We start from the raw sequence: 23,736 nt of genomic DNA, 5'->3' as shown, positions 1-23,736 counted from the left end.
CTTTTTAAATTATGCAGCTAATTTACTCATAAACTTTTAGGTCAATTGCAAATTAAATCACAAACTTTATCCTAATTTGCAATTACAACATGAACTTTAAAATTTGACAATGTTAGTAACCAATTTTGCATTTTTTGGCAAGTACAACGATCTAAAAAAACACTGACGTGGACATTGTAATGTACCGCCACGTGTCGTTGCATGATTAGTCGGTGTATCAATTTGTCAAAAAATGAAAGTTGGTTACTGACATTCCCAGTAACAAAGTTCGTGTTATAATAGTAAATTAGGGTAAAGTTCGTGATTTAATTTGCAATTAACCCTAAACTTTTAAACTCTTAAGATAAGTTCAATTATTTGAATTTCGACTCATATTTTTTGAAATTCTATAAGTTCTTTTTGTGATGATTGAGATTCAATCTGCAAGTTTATTTTAGAATTTCAATTTAGTTCATATATTTTTTCAAATGATCGACTAATTATCTTGTCAATTTAGTTCATATATTTTGTTTCAGAGAGTCAATTTAGTTCATATATTTATCTAAAATTATTATTGAACTTTACATTATTTTAGTTATCTGCATTTTTTAATGCCAAAAACAAGTTTCTACATATCTAAGTATGAATATTCATAGAAATCAAATTAGTCTCAGACTCTCAAAGATACAATTATATATGTCATGCATCATCCTGGATTGCACCAAGGTCCTGATGCTTCTCATAGTTTTCTTCTATTTAATTACTACAGTTTCCACCACGGCCACGGTTCAGCGCTGCTTCCACCACGGCCATGGTGGTCTTCTAGTTCATCGTAGTTTTGATCAAATACGCGTTGTATTGCTGGTGATGAAAATTCAACTAAATTCAGTCTGTTAAAAAATTTAACCATAATCCTAACAAACTTTCATTTATAACCTTAAACATGGCAGAAAGAACTAGAAATGGAAAAACTTTTCTATTACATTTGGCAATTTTGCTAAATGTACATAAGTGAAAAGCTTTCTAGTCTCTAGTACGAATGGACTTCGGATATGTGTAGCATCCTACTTTATATAATTAGGCATATATAGCTAGAGAGCTCCATACCAAAAATGGCCGAGATCATGGGGACACAATTATGGATAACCACAAATTGACCAAGAAAGAGACTTCCACATAAATCTCTAAATTAATGTTGCCACAATCAATTTATTTTGCTTATGTTATTGGAAGGAAAAGTGAAGAGTGCATACTTTTTCTTTTAAAAAATAAGGTTTAATTACCAACAAATCCTCCACCTTTCGGCTCCTTTTCAACTGCTTCTCGACGTTGTAATTTTGTCCAATTCACTCAAATTCGCACCTTTGGTTTCCAATTCCATCCTCAAAATTAAATAGGATTTTTTTTCATTCGAAAAAAATTCATTAAAATCCTTATAAAATACTCATTTGAACTCTTTTCCACATAAAAAAGTTAAAAATAAATGACTAATTTGAACTTTTTATCGAATGGAGAAGAGATTCAATTTAATACTTGAGGATGGAATTGAAATCTAAAGATGCGAATATGGGAGAATTGGACAAAATTACATCGGAATGAGACTAAAAAAAATGCTAAAATGTGACAATTTTTTTTGATGATTAAGCCAAAAAATAATAACAAAAATAACATTTTATACTAACACTTCAAGTCTAACTCAAGTAGTAAGAGGGAGCTAAGAAAACGAGAGGGGTCTCAGCTAGGGTTAAATCAAATTAAAATAAAATGCTGCATAATCCTCCTTTTTAATCTACCTTACTTAACCCACCTGACGTGGCAATTAAATAGTGGGTGCATTTAAAGTTGTTTTTTGAGATATATATTTTTGAAGAGAAATTGGACGAATTAAATATTGCCACGTAAAATGGGTTAAAAAATGTGATACAAAATAGTGGATTAAATAATATATTTTTTTTAAAATAAACAGGTTAGATTTATTTGATTTTTCAATTTTAGTTGGTTTTTCTGTTCGTATGCATTAAAAAATAAAATGACATTGCTTTATTGTCATGATCAAACTGAAAATTTAAATTCTTTTTATAAATGAAAATCAATATGTATTAAGTGAATTTATTAAGTTGATTGAATTAGTTTCGATTTTGTATATCCCTAATCATTGCCTCCCTTATTTTATGAGTTAAAATTTTGAATTCTTTGAATTAGAAACCTTTATGTCCCCAATAAAGATTAATTTGAAAAGTTTTTATTTTAGTAAAAATATGCAAACAAACCTTTAAATCTTTTATGAAAAAATATTTATACTCTTAAATTTTAATTCGGTGTAACTCGATCTTTTAATTTATAAATCAGTGTAAACAGATATCTTGGATGAAAAAATAAACACAATTAGCCTAAAGAGTTGATTTACACCTAGTTAAAATTTAAACATTTAAAATATGTTTTCATAAAAATTGAGAGACGTATCTATACTTTTTACTAATTTTTTAAAATGTTAAAATTAAAATTATTTTAAATATAATGAACAATAAAGTTTAATACCATTTCAACTGGTTTATTATAATTTTTTTATTAATATGAAACAATTAAATTTAAAACAGTATATGAGATAAATATATTAAGGATGTTACATATGGAGTGGGATTGGTGAATATTTTGGTGGTGAGATGCATATAAATTGATGGACGTAGAGTTAAATAATATGATAACGTTCATAAAACCCTTTGTTGTTATCTATGCAAGGTCATTACAAACCAACAAAGTTGTGAGTTACGTTGTGCAGAGTGGAAGAAAATTAATGAATAAATAGAAGAGAAATGTCATCAAATAATTTGAATTAAACAAACAACATTTTGACTTGTTTGTCTTCATATTACTATATTATATGAAAAACGTGTCTCCAGTTGAAGTTGCTAGCTACCTAAGATCCTCGGGTCTTGTTAATGCGCCTGTCAATTTGTTCAGTGGTTGTTTCACTTTTGCATTATTGCAGTTTTTTAATTTGGCCGGAAATATTTCCGGTGAACGGTGCATTCAACACATGATTAATAATGTATGATGATATCAACTGTTGACTAGTGTATGTTGATTTTTGTTGATTTTTTTATAAATGAGTCTTTTTTAAATTATCAACTGTTGACTAGTTTTTTATAAATGATTTTTTATATTTCCGTGTTTTTAATGTATTTTTATGTTTTAGTGTTTAAATGGCTATCTTTGTGTTATTTTTTATATTTATTTTATATATATGTTTTAATATTTTTTGGTGTATTTCTACAGATATTTTTATAAAAAATTTGTCCAATACTTCGATTTTTTTCAATACTTTTCTAATTTGTTTTCCGAATAGTTTCAGGGAAATTTCTTATTTATATAATTAATGTCTCAAATGAATTCTTATATATATATATTCTTTTCTTTTAAATTTTAAGGTTTTTATGTTTATGTTGGTGAATATATCATCATACAATTTATTTTGTCTATTTAGTCAATTTAACAATATTAATTCTGATTTCTTGATAAAGTTTCAATCATATGGATATTTCATTTATAGATTACTAGCCTATGAATATAAAACTATTATGAATCAAGTGTTTTCACAATCTAATCAAAAGAAGTTATGATCAAAATTTCCGTATTTAAAATTTTAATTGTAATCCGAAAATAAGACTATAGTGAAAATTCACAATTTGTTTTTTTCCGTTCCAATTACTTCCATTATTATTATTATTATTATGTAGTTTTATAATGTTTTATTAAATTATACCAGTTTGAAAGATCATATGTTACATTTTAATTTTTATATTTACATTTAAATATATTTTTTATGAAGTTTACAAATGGAAGCTTGTTTAGCATAGTTGTATAGCACATGCCACATGTTGGGTTACATTTGTACAAAGTAACGCCTCATTGTTTTAGAGAAATACGAGTGGTTCCTAGATATGCTAACAACTAATGGCAAATGACAGTTATTTCTTTTGGTGTTTTTCTCCCTCACATTTAATTATACATACAAAAAAGCTCGCATTTACAAGATTAAAGTCAGGAATAATACTGACTCTTTTCATTTCTGAAAAAACAAAAAAATAAGACATTCGTCGCTACAAACCATGTCATATTGTAAAAATTAAAAATAACTTTCATGATTATTTATTTATTTTAAATTAAATATAATTTTATATGAAGCTATTGTTAAGATGCATAGTCAGAAATTGAAATTAATGGAAATAAAATAGACTTTTTTCATACAATATATAAAATATAAAATTTATAAAAATGAAGGGGGTCAAGATATGGTAATTGTCTAAATAACATGATAAATTTTAAAAAATTACTTAGAAAATTTATACTTTCAAAAAAAAAGGGGCAAATGCTCCTTTAATTCACAGTGTGGCTACGCCATTGATGTTGCACTTTGGATTCTAACCTTTTTAAACTTTTCATCTTATAGTTCAGTTGCCGTTTTATGTGTTATTTTTCGTTGTCTGTTTGAATGATCAAAACAATATCGTATAAGACTCTTAAACTATATATCCAAAATGAAAGGTCGGGATATATGGTGACATGTTCTTTAAATTGTGCTTAAATAAAAAACGCAAAAGTTAGAATATTTATGACAAACTTGATTCATTGTACCTTCATATTTACCTGAATAAATCATTAGTAAATTTTCAGAAACAAAATAACAACGATACTTTTATTTAAATATCAAAATAATATTTATCTGTCGATTAATTTGATAGTCTTGGTCAAATCAAAAATATTTTGATTCCGAAAATTCTTGAGAAAGAACTTGATCAAGCCATAGAATCATTCATATGCAAATTCAACAGACTTCGATCGAGGAGTGTTTATCCCACACAACGGATGTGCCATCTCATTTTTACAACAAGTCAATAAACATTTGCGATAGAAAATCTTTATTTATTGTTTATTTTTTTATCATTAAATGTTCACACTTGGCAAACGCCTCATTAGTTTGTTGCACGAATAATGTGACGCAACTGTTGCGTTGTATAATTTTTTTCGATCGACTCACAAATTTTCTATATACACCAATAAATAGATAAAAAAAAAGAAGAAACTCTGATAATTTAAATATTTGTTAATTAATAATTAGATATCATATATATAGGTAATTTTCAGCTAAAAAGGATCAAATTTATGCCTCTAATTTATAAAATATGTGTTTGTTTTTATAAGGAGTAAGAGTGGAGGAAGAGTTTGTTTTAGAGAGAAGTTGATGGTATCTAAATTCAATGTGAAGGAGTATTATTATGTTGGCTTTAAGCAAATGGGACAATTTATTCAAGCCATTCAAAACTGTATTTCCTAAGTCACGGGAGTATAGTAGTAATTAATTGACTGAAAATTTTATGATTTGGACTGCTTAGCATTATAAAACATGCCGTCTTCATTGAACCATGAATTTTACATTAACATATTATTATTATTATTATTATTATTTTTAAAAATTTAGAAAGTTTTTGACATTTTTTTTAAGCTAAAGTTTAATTTTTTTTATTTTGTAAGAATTAATTTACAGAAGCCGCCCCCTTCCTCTACTAATAAAATCCACTAATATAGAATCAAGTCAAGTTTATTGAACCTATAATAAGAACAAAATATTTTCAACATGTACTATTTCATTTATTATAGGACTTAAATTCAAAGAATTATTTTTAAAAGTCAAATTTCATTTCACTGATTAAATTAATAGGCCCTTTGTTAACTTCGTTTATTTTAGTGGTGCTTTGACAGGGCAAATTGTTTTTTAGTACAAGGTTAACTGAATATATTTTGAGTGTAATTTTAATGACGACTCATGCATCATTTGAATTTCACACGTAGGATAGGAGAGCAAGCACACTAAATATGTGAATGTAAAAGGACTGATTATTTTTATGTTAGTATTGGCCTTGGACCGCCAAGTTTTATATTGTAAAATGATAATTTCCACACTAATTTTATGCATTAATTTTCTGAATATATTATTCAATAAAATTTCATTTTATCTTCTTCATTTAGTACTCCCTCCGGTACATAATATTTGTCGCATTTGACCATTTCATATAGATTAAGAAAATAATAAATATGTCTTGATTTGTGTATAGTTTTACTAAATTGTCCATATTAATTACCACTTGTTTTATATTTGACTAATTCTTTTAACCTTATAAAGTATTTATTGCTAGGGATAATTTTGAAAAAATAGTAATTAATGCTTTTTTGAAACTCTAATGTGACAAATATTATGGACCAAAAGAAATTCTTAAATGCGACAAATATTATGGACCGGAGGGAGTACATACTATCAATAAGGATAAATTTATTATTTTGAAAAAAAACACTCGTAAATAGTTAATTTGACTCATTTTACTTCAGTTGACGTGACAGAAAATTATTGGAGCATTATATATAAATTAGAGCTGCTGGAATTATATGACAATTTAAAACTGAAAGGGTAAATCTAGACAAAATGTTCATTTTAACTATGTGTTTTTTTATTATCGAAATTGTCTATTTTGATGATGTTTTTTTATATAAAGATACTGTTTATTTTAATTTAATTTTTTTATTTTAATTTTAAAGGACAAAATGAACATTTATTCATAAACCATTGAACCTTTATATACTTAATCTACATCAAACTTGACAATAGCTATTTCCCCATGTTTAATTATATATTTTCTTCTATAGTTAATCTATTTTAACTAGCTAGATTATCTAACATATACTCTGTAAACAGCTGATTAATTAGTAAATAAAAAGATGGTAGCTAAACTGATCGATGAATACATTGCTAATTAGCTATGAACGGCTAGCAAAATTAATAAATAAAAATTCGAGTTTTATTCCTACCCGGCAGATTCTCTCAAGGAATGAAACCTAACCTATTTCTTATGCAGCCAAATTAGCATTCCTAATTGGAATTTAATTTTTTTGATAAAATCACTATTTATACAGTTTTTGGTAGGCAAAACCGAAGGCCAGAACATTAAATAAAACAAAACATCTCGGCTAATATATGTGTTTTATTATCTCACCACTTATAACCCACCAGCATTGGACACGTGTCGAAATCTCAACGGTCATCTTTCGTGGGTCCACGTACGTTTTGTTTTTGTCCTAAAAAGATTGCGTGGGTTGTTCTTGGTCTCTATTGCATATATAGAATTTAGGAAATATGACATCAATAGATGTGTGAACTTTCGAACAAATAAATTATAGTTCAAATATTATAAACATTGAATAATAAATTATTAAATTTAAATTTTTATATAAACATTTTTTTTAATTATCAAATAAAGAAAAACTATTTGAAAGTTTTCAATATATAATTTTTTATCTTTTATGTTAGCATTTTAAAATTTCTAAAATATAACAAATAAATATTTAATCTATTTTCATCACTGATATGCTAAAAAATAAATATAAGTCTCGTTTTTTGATAATTAAAGAGGGAATTCTTGAAAAAAAAATCGAACACACAACCTGATAAACTGCTATCAAACGTTTATATCATTATATAATAAATACACTTATTTTTATTTATAATTAATACACTTATATATTTGAAATTAAAACGATGAACCATAGCAATAAATTTGAAAAATGTTATTAGTCTTTCTGCAATTCAGCGATAAAAAAACTAAAATTCTCATCTAATATACTTTTAAAAAATGAACTACTAATTTAAAAGAATTAAAATTTAAAATCTAAAATAATATATTACGAAAAAGCTAAAGATACGGTTTAGTAGTTTTTTCTTGGCCTTAAGAAAACTGAAAAGTTGAGACACCAATAGTGCAATTTTGCCTAAAATTGAGAATAAATTATGAATACATAATAATACACTAATTCACTAACTATATATGCATGATTTGGGATAGAGATAGAGAGAGAAAGGGGGTAGGGGCAATCAAAGTTTTAGCAAGAAGGAGAGGCTACCATTTCTCACATATCTATCCTCAAAACCCAACCAAAACCCTTATCCTATCCCTAATCCTCCATCTATTTCACTCCTACCTCACTCTTTTTCCTCTTCTTTCTCCTCTCATTCTCTTTTTTCATTACCTTTTTTTTCACTTTAATTTATTTAATTCTTGATTTCATCGAAATGGGTTTTTGAAACTCTTTCTTTTTCTTCTATTTTTAATATATACAAACATATAAAACTTTCATATTTTTGAGCTTTTTTAAGTTCACAAAATGGCTCCAAGATCAGGCAGAGGCAAGTCCAATAAAGCCAAGTCTGATAAGAAAAGGAAAGAAGATAGAGGTAATTTCATCGCAAAAAGTTCCATTCTTTATCAATTTTGGGTTATTTTCGCCACTCCAAAATTGACAAAATGTGATTTTTTAATCAAAAAGTATTAATTTGGACCATTTTTATATTTGTTGCTAATTTGAAGGAGTGAAATTAGCCTTTGATGTTTTTCTTGTATATTTTTTTTTTGCAGTTGTGGTGCCTAGTCTTGTTGATATCACTGTCATTACCCCATATGATACTCATGTTGTCCTCAAGGTATATTAACTTATTATTTGTTTAAATTAAGCATTACTATATTTTGATTAATAATGTTAATGAATGGCAATTAGTTGGATAATAATTAATTTATTATTTTGATTTTCTTGAAGGGTATCTCTACTGACAAGATACTGGATGTGAAGAAATTATTGGCTGTCAATGTACAAACTTGTCATCTTACCAACTGTTCTTTTTCTCATGAGGTCTGCACCATTTTAATTATTTTACTAATATTATACATATAATTTTAATATTCAACTGAATTTTTTTACATAAATTATAAACTTTTCAATAATTGTTTTTAATGTTTTATCAGGTTAAGGGTCAGAGATTGAATGATAAAGTGGAGATTGTTACCTTAAAGCCTTGTGTGCTTAAAATGGTTGAAGGTAGGTGAAGCCAATTTTACCAGAAATTCAGCATTTCAACAACTTATGTGTGGCTCTAATTTTTTGTTTTTACTATATGATATTTATTTTTATATTAGGGCCTGTTTTGCAATTTATATTTATTTAAGGGTAAATTTTTTAATTAATTATTACATGGAGACAAGTTTAACTCTTGTTCTTCTAAAAGTTGGTGGCTGAAATTACCAGAATTTAAAAAAAATTCTTTTTTGCCAAAGATTCCCAAGAAAACAATTTTAAAGATTGACATTTTGTTATTTAAGGAATTAACATATTAGAAAATTGTTACAAGCATCATGACTATATAGTAGGATCTACATGAATTAAATATTAATTTGACATTCTTGTTGGAATGATTTTAAAAATCTAGATTTAAATATTAATAAATCTTTGCAATCACAAGCTTAATTTATAAACATTTGGTCTGACTCTCACATTGGATCTTTATATTTCATGATGAATATTCTCTTCTCTGTTTATAATTTAAATTAATTTTAATAATAATAACAAACTATTACGTCACATATAAAAAGTAATGTAAATTTAACTTGAACGGCAAAGTGTCATTAATTAATGGTCAAGAGCAGCCAGCCAAGACTGAAGTTGCTCCGCCGCCTCAGGATATGCGTGCATGACACGTGATGTGAGGCGGAGAGTGAGGACCCCATGCAAAGAGTGCTGACAAAATTTCTGCCAAAATCTATGTCAACTTTTTTTTTCCAAGGCTAAATCATTTTTATTTTTTATTATTACTTTTACTGACACTTTAATTTTATATAGTGTCGCCTAAATTTTAATAGTAAAAGTTAGTCATCTTTTCCTGGGTGTCGTTATTGCATTCTGCATTTGAACACATAGATACCTTTTAAATTATAATTACTATTTCGTCAAAATTATTATTATTATTATTATTATTATTATTATTATTGTGTATTTTTCAAGATTGAGTCCTCTACTTTTAGTTAATTCTTATTCTTTTTAAAATAAGTTTGAACTTTGAACAAATAGTCAATGTAATTTTTAAATTTATAACTGAAAAATAGATAATTCATTTTTAGTCATTTTAAAAATAATTAAATTAATTAAAAATAAAACTGTACAATATAAATAAATTCAGAGTAAATTTATTTTTTTATTTTTTTAGTGGGACTAATTGTGAGAAAATAATACTTATTTAACAACCCAAAGATGAATAAAATCTTACGATAGCAACATTAAATTAAATATTCAAAAATCTCTTTTGTTGAAACTTGAAACATTATTGCATTTTAATCTACCAAAACAAACACGTGTGCAATTTTCTAACTTTACCCAACATTTCGGAGTTATTCACAAAAGTGCCACTGTCTCTTGCATTTGCAAACAGAGGACTACACAGAGGAAGCACAAGCTGTAGCTCACGTTAGGAGGTTCCTAGACATCGTAGCTTGCACCACAAGATTCTCCAAGCCGAAGCGACCACCGCCATCACCGTCCACGCCGCCGTCAACAGAATCCAAGCTAAGAAAATCTAACACTACACTCACCACTGGACCTAGTGCACCATCCGATGCCAATGGAACCCTCGCATCGACAACATTGGCTGCGCCGGAGAATATGGACATGGCGGCGATTCATCCGACGCCGAAACTGTCAGATTTTTATGAATTCTTCTCATTCTCTCACCTCTCTCCTCCAATCCTCAGTAAGCGTCATTTTTTTTTTCAGTTTTAGCTATTAATATCATTATTATTGTTGTTATTAATTGTGTAAAACATTGTGTTATTGCAGATTTGAAGAGGTGTAACAGTAAGGATTCAGAACAGAGGCGCGACGGCGATTATTTTGAAATTCAGGTATATTTAATAATGCTAAAATTGAATTGTATTCAGTTTAATTTATACAGTCAATTTATTTTCATGTTGAATTTTGAAATTCAGGCTATTTTATTTTGTTTTATTTTTATTTTTAGTCAATGGTAGGAGAATATTTGACTAATTCTAGTTTCATGCTGCCTTGGTTATATGAGATGAATTTAAGAGTGAAGTACAAAGTTAGCAAATAACAGTCTTGAAGCTGCAATTTGACTATGTATGCATTTGTATGCAGATTAAAATCTGTAATGGGAAGCTTATACATGTTGTGGCATCAGCAAAGGGGTTCTATACTTTGGGAAAGAAGTTTTCTCAAAGCCACTCCCTTGTGGATCTCTTACAAAATCTCAGCCGAGCTTTTGCTAATGTTGGTACTTTAGATATTTTATTAGTTTTGATTTGAATCAAATTTTTATTGGTTTGGTTCTTAATTTAGAGATACGGTGTTGTGTTACTGCAGGCGTATGATTCCCTTATGAAAGCTTTTATAGAGCATAATAAGGTGATGTTTCTACACTCACTCACTTGATGTTGCTTGCTACAGATTTGACTAATTTCTTTGTAGTTGTGATGTGGTAGTAATTCTCATGCACCTTCTCTTTGCAGTTTGGAAATCTTCCTTATGGATTTCGTGCAAATACATGGCTAGTTCCCCCACTTGTTGCAGAGTCACCATCAAACTTCCCACCGCAACCTACAGAAGATGAAAGTTGGGGTGGCAATGGTGGAGGGCAGGGTAGAAATGGTGAATATGATCTTCGACCATGGGCTACGGATTTTGCAATATTGGCTGGCCTACCATGCAAGACTGAGGAGGAAAGAGTGATACGAGACAGGAAGGCCTTTTTGCTTCACAGCCAATTTGTTGATGTTGCAATTTTCAAAGCTGTTGGAGTAATAAGCCAACTCCTCAATCACAGCTCGCATGCAAGAGAAGTAAATTTTCACTCGGGTTCAACTTCTTTTGAAGAGCGTGTTGGAGACTTGTCCATTGTTGTAAAACGTGATGCGGCAGATGCAAGCATGAACTCTAGTGAAAAAGTTGATGGCAATCAATTTTCCGGTACCTCTGCTAGGGAAGTTGCTCAAAGGAACTTGCTTAAAGGGGTTACTGCAGATGAAAGTGTAGTTGTTCATGTAAGTACATCATCCTCTTTTTAAATAAGGTAGACACTAGCTTGCACACATGAAGTATGTATGCCCATGGTTTGAGTAAGATTATATAGATCATTTAAAATTGTATTTGTTAATGTGTTCCATTAAGTTTCTTATCTTATGTCTCTCCAGCTATGGCCTTTATTACCTCATCCTATCTTCTTTCGTACCTCCAACAGCTTTCCTTTTCCTGCTCACTCATTTGGTCATTCATACAAACACACACATCCCCTCATCCACTGCATACATTGTATTTAAGTCTTTATTTTGTGTGTTGCAGGAGCTAATATGAAACACATATTAACAATCTTAAGGAATAAACCTATCTAAATCCAGTTAGTTCTTCCCTCTGAAGAAAAAGATAAACAATAACAAAACAAAAGAAAAGAAAGGGGATTTGACTTAATTCTTAACTTCTTCCGCATTAACTTTGTCAATCTCATTTTTCCAGGCTACTTGTCAAGACCTCGTTCTCTGTAGAATTGTGGTAGTATCATTCTTACTGCTAACATCCCTATATTCTTTGGTCTTCTCCTCATAGCCTCTTCACATTGAAACTTTTAAACCCCTCTCTCGTGCAGCCTTTTATTAATATACGTTGCATGGCCAAACCCTCTCAACTTGTTGAATGTGAAGATCATTTAAATGGTAGAATGCTAAGCTTATGTGGATGATTAGACTTTCAAATATTTCTTATGAGCCACAAATGCTGAAATGACATCATCATTTTTTATAGGATACTTCTTCACTGGGTATGGTCATTGTGAGACACTGTGGATACACTGCCACAGTAAGAGTTGTCGGTGAAGTAAAGAAGAGAAACGGCAAGGCTCAAGATATTGAAATACCTGATCAACCAGATGGAGGGTCTAATTCTCTTAACATTAACAGGTCTGAACTTCGATCCAGTTCTGTTTTCATCAGAAGTATTTTCTGACCTGCCAAAATAAGTTGATATAGTATTTATGCTAGAATATGTTGCAGACAGAAATCAATGGTAAGTGATACCCATGGTTCAGCTGGTATGTTGATAGAATGTTTTTGGGGATACTTCCCATACCAATCACAAACAAGAGTATTTCAAGTAGATATTAGCTTGTGGCTCTTGTATGAGACTTGTTTGTGTACATCATATGTGAAGTAATGATTTAGTACAGTTTCTGTCAATTCTTTTGGAGAAAGACATTCATGAGCTTGTGTTGGGATCCTTACTGAAAGGAGAATCTCATTCTGATTGCATAATTTTTGAGAACCTTATACAATAATGTGATGGAATGCTATTTGAAACTTTATGAACCATAAGGGAAGTATTACTGAGAAGCATCCTTGGATTGTATTTTTTGTTCCCAGCTGATGATTAAACCCAATCGAAACATTTTGTTTCCATTAGAAAAAGTTAAGATCGGAAACACAAGGTTATTATGGTGCAATTATCTGGGACAGGTCAATCTTTTTAAGTGTTTATTGAGAGTATAACAATTCTTACCAGGGAAATATATTATTGATGAATGTATGCGCTTTGATAAATGTCTGAACTCATAGGTCACAAAATCTTTTGCAGCTTAAGGGTTCTGCTGCATAATTCTTGCTTTCTGGAAACATCTGGAGGTCAGCCATCTCACTCCATCTTTGATGATATAGAAGCACCTAGATCTCTTGTTCGGCAAATAGTTAAAGAAAGTTTGACCAAACTGGACACGACACCAATTGCATCTGAAAGACCCATTAGATGGGAACTGGGTTCATGTTGGTTGCAACATCTGCAAAAGCAGGAAAGTCTAACCGATACTGATTCTAAACACTCTGAGGTGCAGCAGATTAAGACTGAACACGCTGTGAAAGGTCTAGGAAAGGAATTTAAATTTTTGAAGAAGAGGGGAAAAATAACTGGTGAAGATAGTAGCCTTGAGAAGGAAGAAAATGACACTGGCCCTTGCAGACTGAATGTAGGAACTGATGTGGGACAACATAGCAATGGGGAGCCCAATTGTGAGAATGAACTGAAGGAAATGATATCTGAAGAAGCATTCTTGCATTTGAAAGAAACGGGAACTGGCCTTCATTTAAAGGTTGTACTGTAGTTCTTTATGTAGAAGTGTTGCTTTATCTGCTTGTCTTTTGGGCTAACTGTTATTAGTTTCCCTATTGCAACAGTCAGGAGATGAGCTTATCGAAATGGCATACAAATACTATGATGAAATTGCTTTGCCAAAGCTGGTATACTCTTTTTCTATAATAGATCGTGCTAGACAAGGAAATTTGACTTGGTTTTGTTTATATTTTATAGATTTCATGTTTCATCAGGTAACGGACTTTGGCTCGCTTGAACTTTCCCCTGTGGATGGCCGTACACTGACTGACTTCATGCATTTAAGGGGACTGCAGATTCGCTCTTTGGGTAAAGTGGTATGTGTCATTCTGCGTGGTTTTCTGGCTGCCTGTCCATCTATATGTACAAGTTATAAAATTTTCTTCTTCTTTAAGCATATTGGTGGATGAAACTCGTGATACTTGTAAATCTTGCATCTTTTGAATCCATCTGTTTGTAGTTATAAAATCCTTGTTCTGTAACAAAAATGTAAAACTACTCTGGTGAAAACTTGTCATTTAAAAATTCTAGACTTCTTATGTTTTAATAATAATACTATTCCATTTATTTTGTCCTGGTCTTTCTGGAATCAGGTTGAACTGGCAGAAAAACTTCCTCACATACAATCACTTTGCATCCATGAGATGATTACTAGAGCTTTCAAGCACATAGTCAAAGCAGTTATTGCATCTGTGGACAATGTAGCAGACATATCGGCAGCCATAGCTTCTTCTCTGAACTTCTTACTTGGAACATATGGCATGGAGGATGATGACCGAAATATGAAGGATGATCATATTCTAAAATCGCATTGGTTGCAAGCATTTCTTTCCAGAAGATATAATTGGACATTAAAAGACGAGTTTCTGCAATTGAGAAAGTTTTCAATCCTTAGAGGACTTTGTCATAAGGTAACCTCCTTTAAAATGTATTTTGGCTGCTAAGACATATTTGAAGCATGGTTCTTATGAATAATTTTGTACTAGGTTGGACTGGAGTTGGTTTCAAGAGATTATGATATGGAATGCCCAAATCCATTTAGAAAGTCTGACATTATCAGCATTTTTCCTGTGTGTAAGGTTGGAGCCTGTCTTCTGTTGATCTGAATTTTAGTGTAGTTAATATTAACTCAATATAATAGATGTTTGTGCTATGCTGCACAGCATGTTGGATGCTCTTCAGCAGATGGACGGACTTTACTAGAGTCATCCAAGATTGCTCTTGATAAAGGAAAGCTAGAGGATGCTGTTAATTATGGAACAAAGGTGTAAACTCGTTCACTAAATATAAATGAAAACTGCATTAGTTCCTTTATCTGTTTAGTTGTTCATTAGTCTCATAATTTGATGTATTTGCGTTGAAGGCGCTAGCAAAGATGATAGCTGTATGCGGTCCCTATCATCGAACGACTGCAAGTGCTTACAGCCTTCTTGCTGTAGTTCTTTACCACACTGGAGATTTTAATCAGGTAATGGTACCTTATCTTCAATACTAGCTATGATTTTAGAAATTTGTTTTTTTTTTTTGATTTTAGGTTCTATATAACCCCAGGAACTAGTCTTTATCATTAGACTAGAACAATCTTTAAAAGCTAAGGATAAGATGGTGCAGTAAAGTGCTAGGATTGTATGAAAAGGAATCACTTTTTGCGCAAAGTGCTCTTGGATATTGCAAGGGTATGGCGACAGTGGGGGGAATAGTACATAAAATATATTTTTGAAGCTCTTAGCTTCATTTAGTAAATGAGTTCAAGAATCAAAAATTTATTTAAAAAGTTATTGGAGTATGTTATCTCTTAATGCCTATCAGTTCTCAATTCAAAAAAACAAAAATACATATCAGTTAAAGCAGTGATGCAAAAGAACAAGATATTGAGAGCATGTTTATGTGCACTTAAATTCCAAAATTAGGTATTATCTATCTACCAATTGACGATATAAATTTTAGTGGGATTATCTTATTTTGTTTCTATTTCTTACCAGGCAACTATCTATCAACAAAAGGCTCTAGATATTAATGAGAGGGAACTTGGGCTTGACCATCCGGATACAATGAAAAGCTATGGAGATCTTTCAGTGTTTTATTATCGTCTTCAACACATTGAGTTGGCTTTGAGGTAAATAAAAAAACATATTTTTGGTCCATTTGACAATTCTCTATTCACATTTGTTTTGTTTATACGTAGTATACCAGATCTTTTCCTTCACCACATTGTTGTTATTAAGCATTTACTCGGAAACTGAACTAATAAATGCTAAGTTTTTAATTTAATTGGTTCTCTCTCAATGTGTTTATATTTAATAATTTTCATTTTCTTCTTGTAAATTTGTGTTGTTTGTTCTTTGCACTTTACTTGTAGATATGTAAACCGTGCTCTATTCCTCCTTCATTTCACCTGTGGACTGTTTCATCCTAATACGGCTGCAACATACATCAACGTGGCTATGATGGAAGAGGGTATGGGAAATGTTCACATTGCTCTCAGATATCTGCATGAAGCTCTGAAATGCAACCAGAGATTATTAGGAGTTGATCACATACAGGTCACTTTTCTCTCGCCTCTTCCCAAAAAGTTGCATTTTAGTTCTAGCTCGCTCTTAAATCAGGTAGGCATGCTGAATAATTTTTTTTGTCTGACAGACAGCTGCAAGTTATCACGCAATAGCTATTGCTCTGTCACTGATGGAAGCGTATTCCCTTAGTGTTCAACATGAGCAAACTACTCTCAAAATACTCCAAGTGAAGCTTGGACCAGAAGATCTTCGTACGCAGGTAACCAGAAAATATATGATTTTGATTTGTTGGCCATTGCTTTTCATGTTTAAAAGAGTCTTAAACTTCATGAGATTCACCATCATGTTGGAACGTCCAGCATCTCTACTTTTATCTTTTCCCAAAAAATCACAGTTGATGGTATGTCTGACCTTTTTTGTGTGACTGTAAGGCAGTAATGTCTACTTGAGATTGTAGGCTGTCTATGCGTTGAAGAAATTGGTATTTACTACTGATTGAGGTGTTTCAATTTATAACGCAGGATGCTGCTGCTTGGCTTGAATATTTTGAATCAAAAGCCCTGGAGCAGCAAGAAGCAGCGAGAAATGGAACTCCAAAGCCAGATGCATCCATAGCAAGCAAAGGCCACCTTAGGTATTGATATGGTATTCTCACATTACTTTTCCTTAGACCTACAACTATAGCTTGGATGATCAAAATCATTGACCCTTTGTTGCAGTGTGTCCGATCTATTGGATTACATTAATCCTGATCAAGATTCAAGAGGAAGTGATGCACAAAGGAAACAGCGGCGTGCGAAGGTAGCCTTTATTGCCTGTGATACATCAGTCTAACTGTCCAAGACATAAATTTTTGCTAGCTAAGGCTAGCTTGGAATTTAAGGTCAATATCTGGGGATTGTTTCTAATCTTTTATCCTGCTAATTCATGATGGGCTAGTTAAGTTCAGCTTTTTCATCAAGACTTGTTTGCAATTAGCTTTCTATACAAGGTATTTCCTAGTAACATCAGCTTCATCTTGCTTTGCCTATGAAGGAAAAAAGGAGGGAAAATAATCAGATTGGCATTTTTTATTTGTCATTCGATTACAGTTCCATTAATCAGTTTATTTTCTGGAACTGGAAGTCATGAACTTTGTGCTTTTTTGAATATTAGAAATGCATCTTGGATAAGTCCAGAATTTTGTTGTTTAAACAGTCTATCCACTGAATTAGCATTCTCTTCTTGCTGACATTGATTTAATATATCTCCTTGAAGAAAGCAAACAGCCACTTACCATCTTTAATATTTTGACAGGTGCTGCAAAATAGTGAAAAAGGGCATCAGGATGAAATAGTGGAAGATACCACGGTCCTCAATGGGTCAGAAAATGCAATGTCTTTGGCCGGAGGCAATGCTGAAGAAGCAAAGTTAGATACAGTTCAACTTGAAGAATCAGAGAAAAAGGTCTTGGATGTAGTTCAACTTGAAGAATCAGAGAAAAAAGTTAATGTTCCTGCATACAGTGCTAAAGTTACTAGTGAAGTAGTTGAAGAATCAACAACAGAAGAAGGATGGCAAGAAGCAAATCCAAGAGGGCGATTGGGGAACACTGGCGGCAGGAAATCTGGTCGTAGGCGACCAGCTCTTGAGAAGTTAAATGTAAATCGATCTGAGTACTCAAATTCCAGAGAAAGCAACTATAGAAGGGAAATCATTTCATCAGCAAAAAAAGCAATTCCCAGAACCTCTACTACCCAGTTGATACCATCAAAGCAACCGAAAACACATGGTCCAAGCGTCGGGGAGGATTCAAATAAGTTACAGCAGAAAGCTTGTGTGCCTAAACCGTCATCTTCTCCAGCAAATCTCACTGCTATGGCTTCTAAATCAATATCTTATAAAGAAGTAGCTGTGGCGCCACCAGGTACCATTTTGAAACCATTATTGGACATGGTAGATGAGTCAAACCAGAAAAAACCCGAAGCCCAGACATGCAGCATCCAGCATGAGATGGTGAATGAAGAGGAAACCAAAATAATTTCAGTTATTGATAACATACAGGATGATGCCGACACAGATGGAAATTATGATGGTGGGACGCAATCAGAGAATTCAAGCTCTGAAATTGATGAGACTTCTAGTTCTTCTCATCAGGAAAACTTCAGTGAAAAAAATGGCAGCAAGCTCTCTGCTTCAGCTGAACCATTCAATCCAGGAGCACTATCCTTGGTTCGCCCAGTAAATTCAGCTGCCATGAGCATTTATGATGTTAGAGCTAGTCAAGGTATGCTTTCAGAGACAGTGGCACCTCCGCTTGCCGCTAGAGTTCCTTGTGGACCAAGATCTCCACTGTATTATAGAACAACAAGATCATACCGCATGAAACAAGGTTTGCTCAAGTACACAACTCCCATGACAATGCCTCCTAGAAGCATGAATCCACACGCACCAGAATTTGTACCTCGGAAAGCTTGGCAAGCAAATTTTGGAAGTAGAGGTACAGATATTTCTTATGAATCAAACGATTCGTCGGAAGCAAGCAAGTCAGAAGAGGAGAAATTGGATAAGGAAAATAACCACGAAGTCAAAGTCAGTAGCTCGAGAAAGACGAGCTCCGAGTCGGAGAAGGCAGAACTTGCTAGGCAGATACTTCTGAGCTTCATTGTGAACTCAGTTAAGAATAATGTTGATGCTGGAAGTGAGCCTGTACCCAATGAGAAGAAGCGTGTCAGTTCCGGAAGTTCTTCAGATGCAATTGCAAATGACAGTGCGATTATTAAAATCCTCTATGGGAATGAAGGAAAAACAAACCCTGCTACTCAGGTTGATGGTGATGAAGAATCAAAAACATTAGATGTAAATAGCAAGAATAACGGTGATGGTGAAGGATTTACTGTTGTGACAAGGCGGAGAAGAAACAAGCAGTTCTCGAATGGGGTAAGTAAGCTGTACAATCAACAGTCAATATGTGCTTCAGTTAGCTAAGAACAGAGAATATCAGAGACCGAAAACAGAATCATCGGAAAGGAGCAGTCATTATTACGCAGTTATTTTGCAAGTCTGACGAAAGCTCTTCATGTCACCTTGTAAGTTTAACAGAACAGAAATGATGGGAAGATGTGTAGTTCTGATCATAATCTGTAATTATTTTATTCGTTTAAGGTGCAACTTGCTACAATCTAATAATCGCTGTAAAAATCTCAATTTTCTCTTGTTTAGAGATTTTGTTTGATTAATAAAAAGCTAATTGGCAATTTCCAAAATTAACACCAAATATTTTCCTCAACAGTTCACCAATTACGGCTCATTTATGCTGGACTTCCATCAAGAAAAGCATTCTTGATCAAATGTAATTGTCCAATGACATCTTTTGCGCTCATTCTGTCTCTGGGTGATCTTGATGAACAGTTAAGACCAATTACGAGAATTGAAAGTACAAAATTTTCTATTTTTGTATATTCACATTCCCCAATTATATTCTGATCAGTTGATGTTACTGCATTACTTTGATCCATTTCTAATGCAAGTAGTCTATGATCTACATTTTGCATTAGTTGTTGAGGCAATGCCGCCTTCACGAATTCTCTCAAGTCGAAACCATCTTCGAACATTTCATCGGTTGGTCTTCTTCTGGAAAACAACTCTAGAAGGAGAATTCCATAGCTATATACATCCCCTTCTTTGGACGCTGGACATCCCATTCCATACTCTGCAATTTATATAAATGAACATATCATTGTGTTAGATCAATAACAGCAATTTATGTTGCCCTGAAACAGAAACACTAATTGGGAAATGGGAAACAACTGATATACATTTTCTTTACAAGAATTAGGTTAGCCCTTGCCACGTTTCGTGAACTGGTGGTTATGTTTGGGAACCACCGGTTCACAGTTCCAACATAAGTGGAAGGGGACAGTTTCGTGCCGGTTTTAGTTCACTATTCTGGTTATAGCCGGTTCGAAATGATGCTTATACATTTTAGTTTTACAAATATCCGATTGTGATAAGCATACTATTTAGTTTTTTAAAACTGCCCAGTTTGGAATCTGCAGTTTGCGGTTTTAGAAAATGTGGAACTGGCCCAGAACCGGTCCACCCCTGATTCCAAGCCAATCGGACCGTGTTGATGGATAAAAAACCTTATCAATATAAAGTTTTAAATCTCAAAAGTATTTTCAGATACGGAAATAAAAAGCTAAAATTTAAGACTTTGACGAGTATCCGATCAATATAGATAGAATGGCCTAATAGACAAAAAGGAATAAATTGATACCTGGCGCAGCATAACCGACTGTTCCTTTGATTCCAGTTGTCACGGATCGACTTTGAGATGATTCGTTGGAAGGTGATAGAAACGTTGCTTGACCGAAATCGCATACATGAGCAACCATATGATCATCTAGAAGAACATTGCTCGGCTTCAAGTCACAATGAATGATTGGTCTTTCGCAAAGGTCATGAAGATAGTGCAATGCAGATGCAATATCAATTGCAATATCTAGTCTCTGAAGAAAGCTTGCTTGATTACCTCTGCTGCTGTCAGAATGCAACCACATCTCTAAGCTCCCATTTACCATGAATTCAAATACTAAGGCTTTGAATTCGTTAAGTTTTTCGTCGATGCTAGAGCAAAATGTCAACATTTTGACAAGATTCCTGTGCCTGATATTTAACAACACTTTGCATTCAGCAATAAAGCTCTTGGAAGCACCCTTTTGTTCAAGCTTAAGGACTTTAACAGCAACTGGTCCTTCAACTTCATCTAGCAATCCTTTGTACACATAGCCGAAACCGCCAGACCCAATTAAATTATCAGAGGAGAACCCATTTGTGGCCTTATACAGGTCTCTGTAAGATATCTTTGGAAGAATGTGATTCATCATTAAGGATGAAGAAGATGAATCCTTATCGAATTTTCTTTTACGGTGCATAAGAAAAAAGGCTAAGATAAAAATTACACATATAGATACACATGGAATTATGATTGCTAGCTTAAGATTGAGAGACTTCCCTTTTTTCAACACCTTTTTCGGACATTTTGACAAGTTGAGCTCTGGAATACCACCACAGAGTTTATTGTTTCCAGTTAACAATATCGCACTCGCATTTCTGAAGATTCCTTCGGTTGGTAGTTCGCCCTCGAGATTATTGTAAGAAAGATTCAGATGAATTAAGTATTCCATGTCCTGCAGACCTTCAGGGATTCGTCCAGTCAAGTTATTTCCTGAAAGATCTAGATATTGAAGACTTTTCAAGGACGTCAATGAGGACGGAAGGGTTCCTTGGAATGCATTATCTTGCATTTCAAGAAATTCCAGGCTCAAGCAATTTCCAATCTCTCTAGGAATTTCACCTGAAAGATTGTTTCCAGAGACAAAAAATGCTGTCAGGCTAATTAGCTTTCCTATCTCCGGTGGTAGGTTGCCTGTTAACGAGTTGTGAGATAAATCTATTGCCTGTGATAAAGAAGTAAGGCCTAGGATTTCATGGGGTATGGTTCCAATAAGGTTATTGTGGGCAATAGCTAAAACAATTAGGTTTTCCAAATTTCCGATACCGGAAGGGATGGTTCCTTCAAATAGGTTTCTTGATAAGTAGAGCATAGTTAATCTTGTTAGGTTCGACAAGGAGGTTGGAATCTGACCCGACAATCTATTTCCGAAGAAATCTAAAATCTGTAATTTCTGAAACTTGCCAAAATATGAAGGAACAATACCTGTGATCAGGTTATAGTTCATCACAAGTCCTACCAAGTTGATTAGATTTTCTAACCCGTCAGGAATTACACCGCCGATTTCGTTGCCCCCAAAATAAAACAGAGTTAGTTCAGTCGACAAATTAGCAACAGAATTGGGTAAAACACCACCAAAATTATTTCTACCAAAATCCAAAATCTTCAGCTTGGTACAGTTATTCAGAGAGGTAACAAAAGCTAGGTCATTACTTGAATTACTACCTAGATCATTTCCATGAAGCCTAATTCTCCACAAGTTCTTCAAATTTCCTACAATTGTTGGAACTTGTCCTGCAAAGTAATTCCAACCAAGATCGATTATTTCCAGCTTAGAGCAATTGAATAATGAATTTGGAATTGGCCCGGATAAATAGTTATCACCAATTCCAAAGAAAGTCAGATTCGGAAGGTCTATACTCTCTGGCAGACTCCCGTTGAACCGATTCTGCGTAAAGACTAGCACATTCAGAGATGAAATATTAAAAATAGTTGGAGGGATTATACCAGATAGCTGATTGGCTCCAACATGGAAAATCTCCAATTTTGTTAATCTTCTTCCGATATCATCAGGAATAATTCCAACAAGACGATTGTATGTTACGCGAAATGTTTTCAGGAACGAAAGATTTCCCAACGCAGCTGGGATTTCTCCTCTCAGATGATTGCTGCTAAGCGAAAGCACCTCAAGCTTAAACAAAGAACCAAGTTGCGCTGGAATTTTTCCTGATAGATTATTGCCTTGTAAACCAATCATCCTGAGACGAGAGCAACCTGTCAGGTTGATCGGAATTTCACCTTGTAAGATGTTATTATTGAGAAGAAACTCCTCGAGTCGAAATAACCTGCCAACTTCTTGCGGAACTTCACCTTGTAAACTATTGTTCTGGAGGTTAATGACCCTGAGAAAACTTAAATTTCCAGTGTATGGCGAAATTGATCCGACTAAATTCTGGCCTTCTAAAACCAAGGATACGACTCTCTGATGCCGGAAACTGCAGGCGATTCCGAACCAACTGCAAAAAGGAAGAGAATCATTCCATGAATTCAAGACTTGATTCGGATCACCGGAGATTCCTTCTTTGAACTTCAGCAAAGCAAGTCTATCTGTGTTGTCATTTTCCGACACAACATCAACTTTCAGACACTGTAAGCCGACAGAGCAAAGGAGAATTAGGACAAGAGAAACAGAATTATTACACTTCATTTTGTATTAACTACAGAGGCACAAGAAAATTATTATGCTTGTAGAGAAAAATAGTACGGAAGTACCAAATAGATATGAAGGATGCAATATGAGTTGGTGGATAGCTATATGTATATGAAAATAATTTAGTTTAATCAAGGCTAAATGCATATTTATGCACCTGAACTTTGAGCCTTTAGTCACTTACACACCCTTACTAAAGTGAGAAACATTTTCATACCTGAACTTATATATTCCTTTAGTTTTACACAATTTCTATCCTAGTCAGCTGAAAATGTATACAGAAC

The 23,736-nt window shown here is 32.8% G+C and overlaps 2 protein-coding genes across 2 annotated transcripts; one reads left to right on the top strand and one right to left on the bottom strand.

Annotated features, from left to right (window-relative positions):
* Positions 1–7,874: 7,874 nt before the first annotated feature.
* On the top strand, positions 7,875–19,771 carry LOC126682162 (protein REDUCED CHLOROPLAST COVERAGE 3). The gene is made up of 23 exons (XM_050377748.2): positions 7,875–8,260; positions 8,442–8,506; positions 8,620–8,712; positions 8,826–8,898; positions 10,283–10,600; positions 10,687–10,751; positions 11,005–11,136; positions 11,230–11,271; positions 11,376–11,906; positions 12,661–12,815; positions 13,486–13,993; positions 14,079–14,141; positions 14,229–14,330; positions 14,607–14,924; positions 15,000–15,092; positions 15,177–15,278; positions 15,377–15,481; positions 15,996–16,129; positions 16,373–16,556; positions 16,654–16,785; positions 17,048–17,160; positions 17,246–17,327; positions 17,823–19,771. The coding sequence occupies exons 1-23, from the start codon at positions 8,191–8,193 to the stop codon at positions 19,491–19,493; spliced, it is 5,151 nt and encodes a 1,716-aa protein (XP_050233705.1). The 5' UTR covers positions 7,875–8,190; the 3' UTR covers positions 19,494–19,771.
* LOC126682163 (probable LRR receptor-like serine/threonine-protein kinase At3g47570) lies at positions 19,703–23,509 on the bottom strand. Its single transcript, XM_050377749.2, has 2 exons — positions 20,785–23,509; positions 19,703–20,217 (listed from the first exon to the last, which is right to left on the bottom strand). Exons 1-2 carry the CDS (start codon positions 23,447–23,449, stop codon positions 19,817–19,819), a joined length of 3,066 nt encoding a protein of 1,021 aa, XP_050233706.1. The 5' UTR covers positions 23,450–23,509; the 3' UTR covers positions 19,703–19,816.
* Positions 23,510–23,736: the final 227 nt, after the last annotated feature.

The sequence above is a fragment of the Mercurialis annua genome, linkage group LG5 (genome assembly GCF_937616625.2).
Source record: "Mercurialis annua linkage group LG5, ddMerAnnu1.2, whole genome shotgun sequence".
In the NCBI taxonomy this organism is placed as follows: domain Eukaryota; kingdom Viridiplantae; phylum Streptophyta; class Magnoliopsida; order Malpighiales; family Euphorbiaceae; genus Mercurialis; species Mercurialis annua.
The sequence above is the reverse complement of the archived record's forward strand: the minus strand, read 5'-3'. Positions and strand labels throughout refer to the sequence as shown.